We start from the raw sequence: 14,879 nt of genomic DNA on the forward strand, positions 1-14,879 counted from the left end.
AAAAAAAAAAAAAAAAAAAAAGATGCGGAATGTCCCATGCTGATGGGGGCCCTCACCTCTGCATTAGCACGGTTCTGGCTGGAATGAAGGTGCATACAGAGACTCTACAGAGGATTTTGTCTCTCTGGCCTCACTGGCTTCTCCCTCAGTGCACGAGCCCCATTATGTGTCTGAGGAGGTAGTGTTCCTTCAGCACCGTGTGTTCAGCCTCTTGGTTCTGAGTGTCCCAGGCAGTTTTATAGCTGTTGGGTTTTGGGGAGGAGAGCCCACTTGGGCTTGAATGGTGCACCGGTCACAATTCCCGGATGCCTTCTAGCAGCCTCCTTCCTCCCATCACCGAGAGCTTGTTCTTTAACTGCCACCTGCTTCTATTCAGATGGCTTATCACAGGGACAAGGAAGCAAAAGAAGAGCATAGAGAAGGGGAACCCCAGGTGGGATTCAGATCAGATTGAACAGGCAGGGGACGCCTGGGTGACTCAGTCGGTTGGGCGTCTGCCTTCGGCTCAGGTCATGGTCCCAGGGTCCTGGGATCGAGCCCCAAGTCGGGCTCCCTGCTCAGTGGAGGGAGTGTGCTTCTCCCTCTCCCTCTGCCCCTTCTCCCGCTGGTGTGCTCTCTCTCATTCTCTCTCTCTCTCTCAAATAAATAGGTAAAACCTTAAAAAAGAAAAAGATTGAACAGGCAGCATAGCATTGGAGAGACATGTTCTTCACATCCCAACCGCAACTCTGAGTTACAATTCCCTTTTTTTTTTTCTTTTAAAGATTTTATTTATTCATAAAAGACGGAGAGAGAGGCAGGGACACAGGCAGAGGGAGAAGCAGGCTCCAGGCAGGGAGGCCAACGAGGGACTCGATCCCGGGACTCCAGGATCACGCCCTGGGCCGAAGGCAGGCGCTCAACAGCTGAGCCACCCGGGCGTCCCTGAAGTACATTCCTTGCTGCACATGCAGATCACACGATCTCCGCTCCAGCGCCCTGCGGTGCCCGAGGCCCTGTGGGTTGGCAGAACCAGAGCACTGGGGAGGACGTGTCCAAGCTCCACTCGGCCACTCTGAGCCCATTTTGCTTGACATTGAGGATTGGGAAGTGCCGCCCCGGGGATCTTGAGAAACCTCTGTGCGGGAGGAGATAACATTTAGTCTCCTTTGAGTGTGCCAGTTCTGTTCTTCTGGGTGTGAATTTTAGAGACTATTGAGTTCCTCCAGTTGAACTTTTGGGAACTGAAGCCTGTTTGGGATTGGCGATGAGACCCCTTCCCCCACGATACTCTTGCTGCTTTTCTGGCTCTGACTTTAACAAGTTGGTTTCCGTATAATAGGCTTTTGGTTGGTTTGTTAAATGTATCATTTGTATGTGGATTTAAAAAAAAAAAAGTTTAAAAAGCAGAAAAGGATTTGTGTTCAGAGCGAGTCACTTAGTATCTTAATGATATGCTTGCTTTTATTAGATCTTCTGGTTTGCGGTTACAAATTCTTAAGTATTTTAGTATCCTCTGCATCACGTATGTGTCATTGTTTAGTCCTGCCGGGCATGTTTGCCCCACGTGTTCACTTCCTTTCATGTGGCTCACTCTCCGCCTCCGCTGCCTTGCCCTCCTGCCACCCTTGTCCATCATTCCATCCCCTTGGCTCCTCGCCCCCAAGACAGAGTGATTCCCTTTAGCGAGCCCCCATTATGAGCTTGTCATTCATTGTTTTTCAAATCTGTCCTCCTCCAGAGGTGCCCTGCCACCCCTTTTACTGCTGAGGATGCTGAGGGAAGAAGCTCAGGCTTGCTTGAGGCTTGGTCAGGGGTCAGCGTACCGTGCTTCGGCTCAGCCGGCACAGCTGCAGAGCCCACGTGCAGGCGCACGGCTGGGGGTGGGGGGCTTGGGACCTGCCCTGCTGTGGGAAAAGAATAAGATGCGAGTCTGGAAGCGTGAAAGGCCTGACAGCTAGCCATCCCAAGTTTCCCTGTGGGAAGACAGGGGAGGTTGCTCTTAGTGGTGAGGGGGAGTGGTTTCTACAATCTAGATGTTGCAATAAACTCACAAGTGGAAAAATAAAGAGCAACATTTGGACATGTGTGTTGCCGCTTGCCTTCTAGGAGGTAGCAATGCCTCTGCTGTGTTGTGGTTTGGCTTTTGTGTTTGGAGAGAGGGAGGGAGAGAATCCGAAGTGGACTGCACTGCCCAGCACAGGTCCCGACAACAGGGCTCGATCTCACGACCCTGAGCTCATGACCTGAGCCTAAATCAAGAGTTTTCTGCCGCAGTATGGAGGTTCCCACGTCCTCTCCGCTGAGACTCTAGGGTGCACCGGTGCTTGTGTCACACGTGTACAGATGTGTGCATTCCTTGTTAAGCCTGCTGCCCTGGGGGAGTCGGAACAAGGAACATCTGGAACATCTTAGCTCCTTTTGAGTCCCGCCTGCACGACCAGGTCCCTGTGCTTCAGGACCTTGTGCCAGGCTGGGCCGCTAAGGAAGGGTGGTGCTCCGACCGGGCCCCAGGTCAGCTGGCTCCGAGCCTGGGCTCTGCGTCACATGTCCCCTGCCCTGGCCTCACTTTCTCATGAGTTAGACCAGCAAAGCCTCCCCTCCACGGCAGAGCCGACTCAGGCTCAGCTGAGAAAAATGAGTTTCCAAGACTGCCCCGCCGAGGCGTGGGCCCAGGCCTTGTGGTATCCGGGCCATGGTTCCCGGGGATGGGGATGCGTGGTCAGTGGCAGCTGCAGGTCGACCTGCCTGCTGTGCGCCTTCCTGGCCGGGCCTGGGGTAGCCACTGCCTTGGCCATCGGGCCGCGCTTCGTAAAGCCTCCCCTAGCATGTGTGCTCAGCCTCTGGTTGTGCTCCTCGCGGGCAGCGTGGTATTTGCTCAGAAAGCTTAAGTTAATATTAGCTGCAGCAGTAAGATAAAACTGATGCAAAGGGAATAAAAATAATCCTACGACGTTTTAAAAAGGAAGCAGTGTGTTCCAACGCGTCTCTACCGCCAGTGGAGGGGAGTTCAGCAGAGATTGCTGCTGTGGCCTGCTAGGAGCCCGCTGTCTTGCGAGCTGAGGTCGTGGGGTGTGGGTGTCGCAAGCCAAGAGTTGACGACTCACTCGGGGTCACCGCTCTGCAGGTTGGCCCCAGGCGGTCAGCTGATGCGTCAGTGCAGCGCAGTCGTGTTTCAATCCGTGACCTTTCTAAGAAGGAAGCTCTTCATTTACAGAGGGGTTGTGCCGGTGTCACTCCCCCAGTCAAACAACAGCTGACTTTGTTGGTTCTCTGAAACCCCAGCTCCCTGTCGTGGCTGTTAGGGACCAATCATTTCTCCTCTTGTCTCTTGCCATCCTCCCCCGCCCTGCTCCCAAGCTGGCACTGTGGCCGAGTCACTGCCATTTCAGCCAAGGCATGATACTCTTTGCCATCTCCACCTTCCATACGTGGCCTACTTTAGTGTGGGACGCTCTGGCCAATTTGTTCTTACTCAGTGTCTGTCCTGTTTTCCTTCTGTCTGAAGGGCACCGTTGGTGTACCTTGGCAAGTATTTAATGACTATTCAAGCTTGTGCCACTTGGCCAGCCTCACTCGCTGCACAGCTTCGTTTTTGCGGCGTGAAACGAGCATCCTTTTAACGATGACCAACTTCCAGGAAGAGGACCTGCTGGTATTTTACCATTTGCTCCATGCGAGACCTGCTTTTAAATTGGCTTGCTTGTGTTTCTCTGTAGATGAGCACCTGGCATCCTGAGGTCAGTGTTATCATGGTGAAGAGCAGGTTTGGGTGATCTCCCTTAGGAACTTTTTAAAACCGAATATAAGTTACCCCCTATCCATATTGTTAAATCACCCTTAACATTTTTTTTTAATTGTGATAAAACACACTTAACATACAATTTACCTTCACCATTTTTTAAGTGTACTAAATTACCTTTTGAGTCCATGGTCTGCCCTTTTGGAATCTTTAATCCTGTTTCTTACAGAAAACCCTTCTGAATTGTGCTGAGAGTGCTAGAGAACATCAGGCTGCCAGATAGCGTGATGCCAGAATAAAATAAAGTGCAGTGCAGACATTGTCTTGGGTGGAGCAAAGTGAGACACTTCCTAGTCTCCATTAATGAAGTGTGGCTGTGGCTCAAACCTTTCTTTTTCAAACTTACGTTTTGTAAATTTTTCATTATTTTATTTTAAGGTCAGCCTGCTGAGCTGATGCATACAATGAGGTCCAAAATATTACATCTTGATTGTAGCTCAAGGAATGTTTTTCAAAATAGTGTAGCTTTTAAGGAAAACAAGGAAGGGAGGTTTATTTCTGGTTTAATCGTAGCTCTTCCTTTCTGTTTAGCACTTTTCAAAGTGATTTTGAAAACATGGCCATTTTTTCCTTCCAGATTCACGAGTTTCCTTGAGTTATTTAGTCTATAGCTGAAGAACATTTCTCATCTTTGTTTTTTAACAAATGTTTCTCATCATTTTTATTCAGTGTTTATCATGTGTGTTGTATATATATATATTTCATAGACTGTGTTTGTATATATCTCTCTGTGCATCTATTAAGCTTACTTGGGTTTTAGTGTCCTGAAAAACACAACCCAAATAATGAAAGTTCCCTGGAAATCCTCACTGGGCTTTCCCTGCTGGAGAAGCACAGTGCCTGGATAGAGGCTGGCCTTCCCTAACCCACACCAGGGTTCCAGTCTCAGCAGCTCTCAAATACCCAGGAGGAAATCCGGAGTTTTGAAGTGCTAGAAGGTGGACTCAGTTCAGCTGGCAATTTAATTAAGGGTTAAAAACTCACACTCAGAGGCACCTGGGTGGCTCAGTGGTTTAAGCTTCTGACTCTTGGTTTCGGCTCAGGTCATGATCTCACGGTGGTGAGATCAAGCTGCATGTCAGGCCCCACACTGGTTGGGGAATCTATTTGGGATTCCCCCTCCCCACCACCCCTGCTCGCTTATGAGTGTGTGTGCACTCTCTCTCTCTCTCTCTCTAAAAGAAAAGGGGGAAAAAAGCCTCACACTCAAGAGAGGTTGGACCGAGTCCCTGGGTCCCTTCAGGATTTATTAAAAGGAGTCCCTTTGTTCTCTGGTGAGGAAAGAGTTTTCAGTTTGTTCAACATATAGACGTCACTCGGGAGTTCATGGTTCTTGGCAGCTCAGCTGCAGGAGCAGTTGGATGAAACAGCATTGGCTTCTTTTGTCTTTTTGGGTGATCAAATATATATAAAATTTACCATTTTAACTGTTTACGAGTGTACTGTTCAGTGGTATTCAGCGTGTTTACCTTGTACAACCAGCACCACCATCCAAAACTGAGACCGTTTCTATGAGACATGGGCTGCCCTTTCCCCACCCCCGCCTCCCAGGCCCCCAACCCCCACCGTTCCATTTCCCCGTGTCTGTCACTTTGACAACACTACGGACCTCATGGAAGTGGAGTCAGTGTTCATCCTTTTGCATCTGGCTCATTGCACTGAGTGCAGTCTTTGGGGTTCATCCATGTAGCGTGCCTCAGGATTTCCTTCCTTGCTAAGGCTGAGTACTGGTCTACTGTGTAGACCACATTTTATTGATGCATTCATTGACATCTGGGTTGTTTTCACGTTTTGGCTATTGTGAATAGGGCTGCAATGAACAGAGGTGTGCAGATACCTCTTTGAATCCTTGCTCTCAGTTCCTCTGCACATGTGCTCAGAAGTGGAATTGCTGGATCATATAGTAATTTGGTAAACAGGTCAAACATTTAATCTTTTTTTTTAAGATTTTTTTTTTTTAAGTAAACTCTCCACCCAATGTGAGGCTTAAACTTAACGACCCCATGATCAACAGCCCCATGCTCTATCAACTGAGCCGGCCAGGCGCCCCTGATCTTTTGAGGAGCCACCCTACTGTTTGCCCGGAAATGGCACCAGTTTACATTCCCACCAGCAGTGCACAGCACTCAGTTTTGAAACCTCCTAGGCCCAGGTTCTTCTAAATAGAACATTTTCTTTTTCAAAAAGCAGTGACAGCCATGGGCATCTGGCTTACTCTGAGAGAGGATGGCACAGAAGGCCTCCAATTTCCTCCTGAGAAGTGTTTTTCAGATCCTAAAAGTGGGCTGGCCACATGAGCCAAGCACTTCCTTAGTGCGGGGGTGCCTGAGTTGCCAGCTCCCAGGTAGCAGAGCTCCCAAGTCAGAGGTGGCCGACTCAAGAAATCCCCCATGGCTGGACCACCGCCCTGAGCTCTGAGTCTTCAGCAGTCAAAGTGGGGGAATGCATCACTGGAGGACTCCTTCCCTTTTAAGTCTACCCTGAAAACATGGAGATGGTCACAGCCATGCATTAACCCCCAGCGAGACTAAAGATAAAGTCTTACAGAGGGAGAATTTAGGGGAACCAGCGTGGGGACCTTCCTGGTGGCCTTTACCACTGACCAGAGGCAACTGGCTCTTCCTTCACTAGCCCCACCCCGGAGTCTCTGCACGCAGGGGAGGGGGGTGATGAGGGAGCAGACCACTGTTTCCTTAATGGCACCAAGAGTTGGCTTATGTTCCCCTTCTGGCATGTTTGTGAGATGCTACTTATTACTACTCACCCAGAAGGTTTGTTTATTTTTTAGAAGATTTTTCTTTATTTATTTTTGAGAAAGAGAGAGTGGACGTTCACATGAGCAGAAGGGAGGGAGAGGGAGAAGCAGGGTCAACCACTGAGCCACCCAGGGGTCCCTTGTGCTTCATTTTCAATTTGTCATCATAATAATGACACTGTGCCAGACATTGTGCTGTCCTCTTTGCATGGGGTGTCTCATTTGATGTGTGCAACTTTGTGAGGTGCCATGATCTCCATTTTTCTAGATGAAACCATAGCCAGAAAGTTTAAAGAGTTTGCCCAACAAGCAGATGGTGGAACTGGCATGCCAGGCCCTCAACCCCAAACTTCCCATATTAAACCAGCATTATAATAATTCAGTATTGTTTTTTTAGCCTAGCCTCCGTGTAGAAGCACCTGTTAAGTGCCAGGCTCTGTGCAAAGTGGGTTAGCACAAATGCTGTGACCTAGGCACGATTTCAGGCCCGTGATTAGTGATGAAAATGATGCAGAAGGGTTGGCTCTCCTAACTGCTCTAAGGAGCTGGCTGGCAAAGTCTGGCCACATCCTGACTCTAGGTGAGGAACTTAACTTGATTCCCCATCTCTGGGTGGCTCTGCTCTGCTCCTGAACTTGTGTGCTTTGATCTAACTTGACAGTCTGGTGGGTGAAAAGAATGGTATTGTCTTGTAGTCCTAATCTACATTTTTCTTACCAGGAAGGACAAGCACCTTCTCATTTTTCTAAGTACTATCTGTTTATATCTTTTGTTTTTGCTGAATTTTCAGCTCCGACAGCTTCCTTTATCTCTAGGTACCTCAGTGGCAGTGAGTCCCTCCCTGTCTCAGACATATGTGTTTGCATGGATTGACACCGACAGTATCCGGTGACCGACCCATTCCCTGTTTACTAGTCACGGCCTCAGCTCTTGGTTATGTTTCTTTTCCTATGTCTTTTTTCAAATCAAATCAAGTCACACAAATGAGATAGAAATAGCAAGCAGCCTCATTCATTTGGAATGGGTGGTTGTGGTTCACTGTGATTGCGTGTATGTGGGAAGGGGTTTATCAGTCAGGATAGTGAGGGTTATGCCACGGTAACAAACAGTCCCTCGTCTCAGTGAGTCATACACAGTTGGGTTCGGCCTCACTGGGTCAGCACACGGTTTCTGCTCTGTAATTTCTCAGGCAGCCAGGCTGGGAGAGGCGTCAGCTCAGCTCACATCTCCATGATCTTAGAGTCAAGGAGAGAGAACCCAACATGCTTTGAGTTGGCTTTTAAAGCCTGTGCCTGCATGACACGTATCACCCCACTCATCCCACTGGCCCGAGTAAGTCATGCGGCCACACCTGGGGTCAAAAGGGCAGAGGAATGGGATTCCGAACATCCACAGCCCAAGGAAGGCAAACACCATTGGGTCCCAGATAACCACCATGGGGGGTGCCCCATCTTTTCCACCTCAAACAGCAGAAGTCCTTAGAATACACTGAGCAGCACAGACATGCTGACTTAAAAAAAACAAATGGTTGAAGGCATCTGGGTGGCTCAGTTGGCTAAGTGTCTGACTTTGGTTTGGGTCATGATCGCAGCCTCCTAGGATGGAGCCCCGCATTGGTCTCCCTGCTCAGCGGGGAGTCTGCTTCTCCCTCTCCCCCTGCCTCTCCCCTCATTCTCTCTCTCTCTCTCTCTTTTCAAATAAAATCTTAGAAGAAAAAGGAAACACAAGTGCTTGATCCCGACAAAAAAGATTGCTTCAGGTGAAGACAGAGGCCCTCTTTCCTGCTCTTGAATCCCGTTATCAATGAGCCAGTCAAGTCGCAGACATGGTTTTCTAGAAGCCGAGTCTTCAGGACTGGCCGGGAGTTGATACTTGTTGAAGCCGAGTGATGGTTGTATGGCTGTTCCAACTGTTTTTCTATGTTTTTTAAAATGTCCATAATAAAATACAGCTTCCTGTGCATTTGGCACATTCATTTCCTCTCCGCCAAAGCTGTCTCACTTTGTTCTTATCCCGTTACAGCATGTGTTTCAAGTTACCTCAGGATTTGTTTTGACAGAAGAACATTTAAAAAAAATTATTTTGGGGGCCCCGGGGTGGCTCAGTTTGTTAAATGTCTGACTCTTGACTTTGGCTCAGGTCATGCTCTCAGGGTGATGAGATCAAGCACCCCAGTGGGCTCCATGCTTGGTGAAGAGTCTGCTGGGGACTCTCCCTCTCCCCCTCTCCCCTCCTCACATTCATGCACTCACACTCTCAGTCTGTCAAATAAATTAAAATCTTTAAAAAAATATTTTGTTGGTTTCCCTTTGTTTTAAAATATCAGACATTTACATACAATGTTTTAAGGTGTCTCTTGATGATCTCTAGTTACATGGGGGTGTTTTTGAGACATGGGTTTATTGAATTGGAGAGTTCAGTTAGACTACAGGCTTGTGATGAAAAATATTATTTTCCTTCCTTTCCCTTTACCTCCTGCATAACCTCAGTGTATGTTTTAGGGGCAGGATCATTTTCCTTGTTTATAAAAAGAAAGCTGTCACGGCCCTAAGACCATATGGTCCAGGGGCCAGCAGTTGGGAGACAGAGATAGAATGCAGTTGGCATCACACACGTCTTATGACATTCTTCCAGAATGCCTGCTTTGTTTTAGGCTCTGTGCAGAGCGCTGCTGAAAACCGCAGAGAGGAAGACAACAGACCCGGCCCTCAGAGAGTTGCTCACCGCCTAAGGCAGCCCCGGCGCAGATAATCATTAGAACAGTGTTGTATTGGTGACAGATGGGATGGACACATGGGACCCAGCGCAGGAGTAACTAAACTTGGGCACCCTGCTGGGGATGGGGGGACATTCCACCTCCACGAGAGGGGATGCTAAGTCTCCTGCGGGGAAGGAGGTTGGGGCAGAGAAAGTGCGCAGGCAGGAATCACAACTGGATCTGTGTTGCTACAGTTTGAAGCTGATGAATTAAGAGATGGGGGCGGGGGAGGGGGGCAAAGCAGGCAGGACTCATGCTATGGAGGCCTTTGAGTGGCTTTTTAAGAAGCGTGGACTTCACCCTGTAGGCTTTGAGCAAATATTTGTGGATCATTCCATAATGACAGACACTTTGTGTTCTAAGATTGAGTCATGAGGACCCACCCAGACGCAGCAGTGTGCCAGTGGTCACTCGAGGCTGTGCAGGGAGGCAGTGATCCACTCACACTCCTGACCATGTTTCTCAGGTACCCCCAGTACTTGGGCTGCTTGAGCGCAGACGAGGCCTGTGTCCGGCTGGCAGAGGCCTGGCTCAGGAATCCTGTTGTTGCACCCCAGCAGGGTTGGGCCTTTCTCCAGTGGGATGTGGGTCCCTCCCAGCAGGATCACCACTGCTAAAGATTCCAGGACTCGTGGCCTAGAAGTGTGCCCCCCTCCCCCCGCATTTCTTCTGGGGTAACCCCTCAGAGCCACCTGGCTGTGAGAATGATGGGGATAATTCAGACGTCCTCTTTTCGCCGGGCAGATTCCAAGGGCCTCCCCAGCACACAGGCAAGGGTCCTCCTAGGGATGAGGGTCGCCTCCCCTGATACAGTCCATGTTCTGTTTGGACTCGTGTGTGCACAGGAGTCCTCACCGATACCCAGGTTCCCACGTGTGACTGACACACTGGTCTGTTGGTGACAGTGCCCCTGCTCTTGATTCTGATGCCTGCCTCATCTCCAGCCTTGCCAGGGGCTTCACTGGTACCCGTGTCCCTGGAGCCTGGCTTGTGGCCCCCCTGGTGTTCCCTACACAGGCCCTCTGTCTTCGGTTGGCGTTTGCTGGAGTCTTCCTGGCTGCGGGTGACTTACTTGACATTGTAAATGTCCATACCTTCTTCCTCATGTTTTTCCTCCTGTTTTCTAGGCCCTCCAGAGTAACCTGAGGTATTCCTTATTGCCAAGACGGCTCATTATCAGCAAGAGGTTAGCTCAGTGCCTGCATCCTGCTTTGCCCAGCGGTGTGCACCTAAAAGCCCTAGAAACCTATGAGATTATCTTCAAAATTGTGGGGACCAAATGGCTGGCCAAGGATTTGTTCCTATACAGGTATAGTAGCCTCCCTATCACGTTACCGTCTTATTACCTGAGCAACCAGGATTTCAGTTCGCAAGATTAGAAGATGACAAACCAGCAAAATAGGGGGTGGTGGGCAACAGTTCATCGTACACACAACAGCAGGACATAACCAGCGGTCACCTCTGGAGCGCAGCGCCCAGGCCTTTCTTTGAGCGTGTTCTCAGTAGGACCGTGTCATACCTACTGTCTATCTAGATGCCTGCTCTTGGCCGAACGGTATGTTGTGACCGTCGTGGCACCAGCAAGCGTCTACAACCCCAGTGTAAATGGCTGGCTGGCTGTTCCTGAAAACTCCTTTTAGCTGGGTGATTGTGCCAGACTTCTGATTCGGTGTCTCATTTATCCCCTCTCTCCCACAGCTGTGGGTTGTTTCCTCTTCTGGCCAACGCGGCGATGTCGGTGAGGCCCGTGCTGCTCGGCCTGTATGAGAAGTACTTTCTCCCGCTGCAGAAGCTGCTCCTGCCCAGTCTCCAGGCCTTCATCGTGGGCCTGCTGCCCGGCCTGGAGGAGGGCTCCGAGATCTATGACAGGTGGGTCTCATCCGGTGCTGATGGCTGTGCTGCTTGCGTGTGACGCCACTGCTTTGGGAAGCAGGCCAGGAGGTACAGAGGTCTGTGTGGCAGGGAATCATGCTTGACGTTGCTGTGCTGGTCTCCACTTGACCAAATACTGTGTCCTCCTCGGAATTGTCTCCAGTGAGTCAGAAAGTGAGAAGGTTTCCCAGAGGCCCACAGTCAGCGAGTGGCAGAGCTGGGATCCTAAGGCACATAGGTCAGATTCTGAAGTCTTCCTTCTTCCCATTACACTAGGCTGCTTGCAGAGCCGTGCTTTATTTATGGCGAGGGCTGGAAAAGGCGGTGTTAAGCAGAATAGCTTCAAAATTTCAGCACCGCTTTGGGGAAATTTGTAAAGCTCATATGCATAGAAGGTCACACAGGGGTTTTTTGTTTTTGGGTTTTTTTGGTCATGCTCAGGAGCAGACGAAAGTGTATATCCCTTCGGACTATTGGGTATACACAGTAGCCTATTTTTCAGGAATTATCATGTAGGAACTCACTTCCGTCATATTAACCATTCTGAGTGATCACTGTGATTAACCTCTGTTAATAGGACCTGCTTCAAGAGCCCATGTGCAGCCTGACTGGGAGGTTTAGAAACCTCTGTGCTTGCAAAAGTTTCCATCTGATTACACAATGCACTGCTCAGATTTTCCCCACGCCAGAGGCCCCAGCCACACCGCCTTTGTCTGTCATGTTGGCTGTGACTCGGGGGGTGCGGAGGCTCGGGTGGAATCAAGGAATCAATTCAAGGTCTGCTTCAAGTGCTCCCCTAAACTCAGAGAAACCAAGTAATTAAACGGTTTGAGGGGTTGTGGCTAGTGACCAAGGCTACATTTAAGTCATGAGCATTTGTAGTAGAATTTGACAAACTTAACCAAAAATATGCATTGTAACATATCTAGCGTTCACGTAGAGCACGTGGTGGCTTCCCACTTCCCAGTGAAGGGTCCATCTTTGCACTGGGTTGGGTCGGTAGGATCCATTTCCTTAGAAGGCAGAGTCTGTCTCGTTGCTGTTTTAAGCCTGTGCCCGCAGGCAAGATCGGTTAGGTGTGTGGAGATAATGAACTGGAGGTCATGTAGGGGTCAGCAAGAGGACCCTTACCAGACCTGTCTCTTAACCCCTAGTCCCAGGCTCTTTCTAGAAGTGCTGGCCCGTTCATGTTTCCCAAACAGATCCGTGTATGTTCGTGTGTGTGTTTATAAATGTTTTTTTTCCATCATCTGACAGATGAATACATCAGTTCAGTTCCCAAAATGTGAATTTGTGAGAATGAATCACACCAGAAGAGTTTAAATAGTTGGGGCGGGTGTTTTTGTGCATTCTCTTAGCTGATCAATGAGGATTCATTGGAACAGTTGCTAAAGTTGCTTAACATGGATCTCTTGGTGTGATTTCTTGATATCGAACCAAGAACTGAGTAGAGCTGCATGAATCACTGAGTGGATGGAACCATGACAGAAAACCAGGCCAAGTGTCTGCGGCACCCCAAAGCCATTCGTTATCAGCTCTCCGAGGTGGATGCTGGTGGAAGATTCTAGAATCTTTGAGTGGATGTGTCTGAGCACAGTAATTGGGACAACAGCACTAGAGTCTTTGGTCTCTGTATCCATGTTAGTTTGAGGAAAGTCGGTAACTCTCTTTTCCCCTAAGTGCTCAGGGACCGAGGCATATACCCCCAGCAAACCCTATGCAGGAACAACAAAGGGAGGGGCAGGGAGAGGGGATCTTGATGTCCCCATTGGCAGCAGATGCAGAGGGCTGAGTTAGGCTGGGGCCGCTGCAGGCCGGGTGACTCACTAGTTCCCTGGAGCCGTAGACTGTTCCTGGCTTGTGCTTGTCCATGAACCCTAAGAACAGAGACTCTGGCCAGTTAGGACTAACTCTTCACACTGGCTTTCTAGTCCTTGTGTGCCTGCACACTAATCCTGGCCAGAATTTCTTCTTTAAAGGGCCCATGAGGTAGCTTCACAGCTGTGTTTTGCTGCCCTGAGAAAGCAGGAGTAGTAGGGAGAAAGTACCAGACTCCCCTTCTGAGGATTTGGGGAAAAGGTGACTATTTCCAGAGGTCTGTGAGCAAGCAAAAATGTGAGTCAGTGGTTCTCAGCTGGGCTGAATCTGTATCCCCCACGGACATTTGACATCATTCCTTTGGCTGTTACCACTGGGGTAGAGAGGGTGCTACTGGCATCTAGCGCTAACATCCTGCTGCAACATGATTGTCCCCACAACAAGGGCTTATCTGGCCCCAAAGTCCATCTTGTCAGGGTTGAGAGAGCCTGATGTAAATAGAAGTTGAAACATATTTTTTTAAGACTTATTTGACAAGAATAATAATAAATGATAATAAAACAAGATTTATTGCAGAGAGAGAGAGAGAGAGAACGCGCATGCATGCGAGCAGGAGGAGGGGCAAAGGGAGAGGGGGAGAGAGAGAGAATCCTAGGGCGACTCCGCGCTGAGGTCAGACGTGGGGCTGGATCCCACCACCCTGACACCATGACCTGAGCTGAAAGCAAGAATCAGACGCTTAACTGACTGAGCTGCCCAGGTGCCCAGAAGCATATTTATTGACCTTTCTTTTGGTTGATTCCAGGCACCATGATGATGAGCTCTACTGGTTCTAGAATGTTTTTTACCCCTCTGGGAGGGGACCTGACCTGTGGTGGTACAGGATGCTGTTGTCACTGTTGTGCTCCCTCAGATGCTCACACCCCCAGCTCTTTGCTCTTGTGACAGCTTGGCTTTCCGGGACCACCCACTAGGCAAGTGACTACACAGCTGAAGTTGGGGGATGCTTGGGGTTCACGGCAAACGGTCCGTGTCACTTGCTGTCGGTTGAATAGAGGAGAGCATGTTAGTGCTGTCGTCCAAGTGAGCTGGTGCTCATAGGAGGTACAAGCACACCAGCCAGAGTGAGGCAGGAGAGATGGAAACAGGAGGGCTTTGGAGGTTGCCCGTTGGTTCTGAAGAGGAAAGATTCGAGTCCTGAGCTCTAAACTGTGAGTGCTGATTTTGGAATTTCACATCTGAGAGGATGGGAGTAATTCTCACTTAATAGAGAGTTTCTTGAGTCTGAGCCCAGTTGTCTTCCTCTTTGCTGTGCTCTCCGGAGCAAAGTTTTGTCCTCATTGCCCTTTTGTGAACCACAGCATCATTTAAGTTTTTGATATCTATTAATTTGTTTAGGATAAAATGAGACTGAAGCTGTATTTCTTTCATAAAGAAAACTAGCCGGTGCACTCCGAATATTGAAAAAGGGTTAGCCTAGATGGCGTTTCCCTGATTTCTTGTCAGTGGAACCCTTCCTTTCTGTGGAGCAGCTCGTGGCCAGTGTTCCAGGGAACTGACTTTGGTAATACACTGTTCTGAGCAAAGGGGGATGTGATGTCAGTGTGTACGTAGCAGTGTTGGCGATGGGAGCACCCCGGGGACTTTCTCAGTTAATCTCCTGCCAGAGGAATCTCTGCCTCTCTCGGGACTGTCCTGTCTGCCCAGGGGACAGTTACCATCTGCTTGATCTGCCACCACGTGCTTCTGCCTCAAATTGGGGCCTTTGCTGCACTGTTTTCGGAGCTGGGCAACATACGCTGTATTTGTTTGTTCAGCCTCAGTAGTAGATTAGTCGGTATCTTTAGCCACTAAACCATTCTGTGTGCTTTTCCTAAGCATTTGACTATTACTCG

At 49.3% G+C, this 14,879-nt stretch overlaps 1 protein-coding gene across 5 annotated transcripts in view; it reads left to right on the forward strand.

Moving 5' to 3' along the window:
- The window catches only part of DOP1B (DOP1 leucine zipper like protein B), a 105,231-nt gene that overhangs the window by 20,016 nt on the left and 70,336 nt on the right, over positions 1-14,879 (forward strand). For all 5 annotated transcript variants that reach the window (XR_012021389.1, XM_072806904.1, XM_072806902.1 and 2 more), the window contains 2 exons: positions 10,422-10,603; positions 10,993-11,163. Coding sequence is in view for 4 of the 5 variants with exons in the window: in XM_072806904.1 (XP_072663005.1) it covers positions 10,422-10,603; positions 10,993-11,163 (353 nt within the window). In the remaining variant the exon portion in view is untranslated. The remainder of the gene's footprint in view (positions 1-10,421; positions 10,604-10,992; positions 11,164-14,879) is intronic.

Source organism: Canis lupus, chromosome 30, assembly GCF_048164855.1.
Source record: "Canis lupus baileyi chromosome 30, mCanLup2.hap1, whole genome shotgun sequence".
Taxonomy (NCBI): domain Eukaryota; kingdom Metazoa; phylum Chordata; class Mammalia; order Carnivora; family Canidae; genus Canis; species Canis lupus.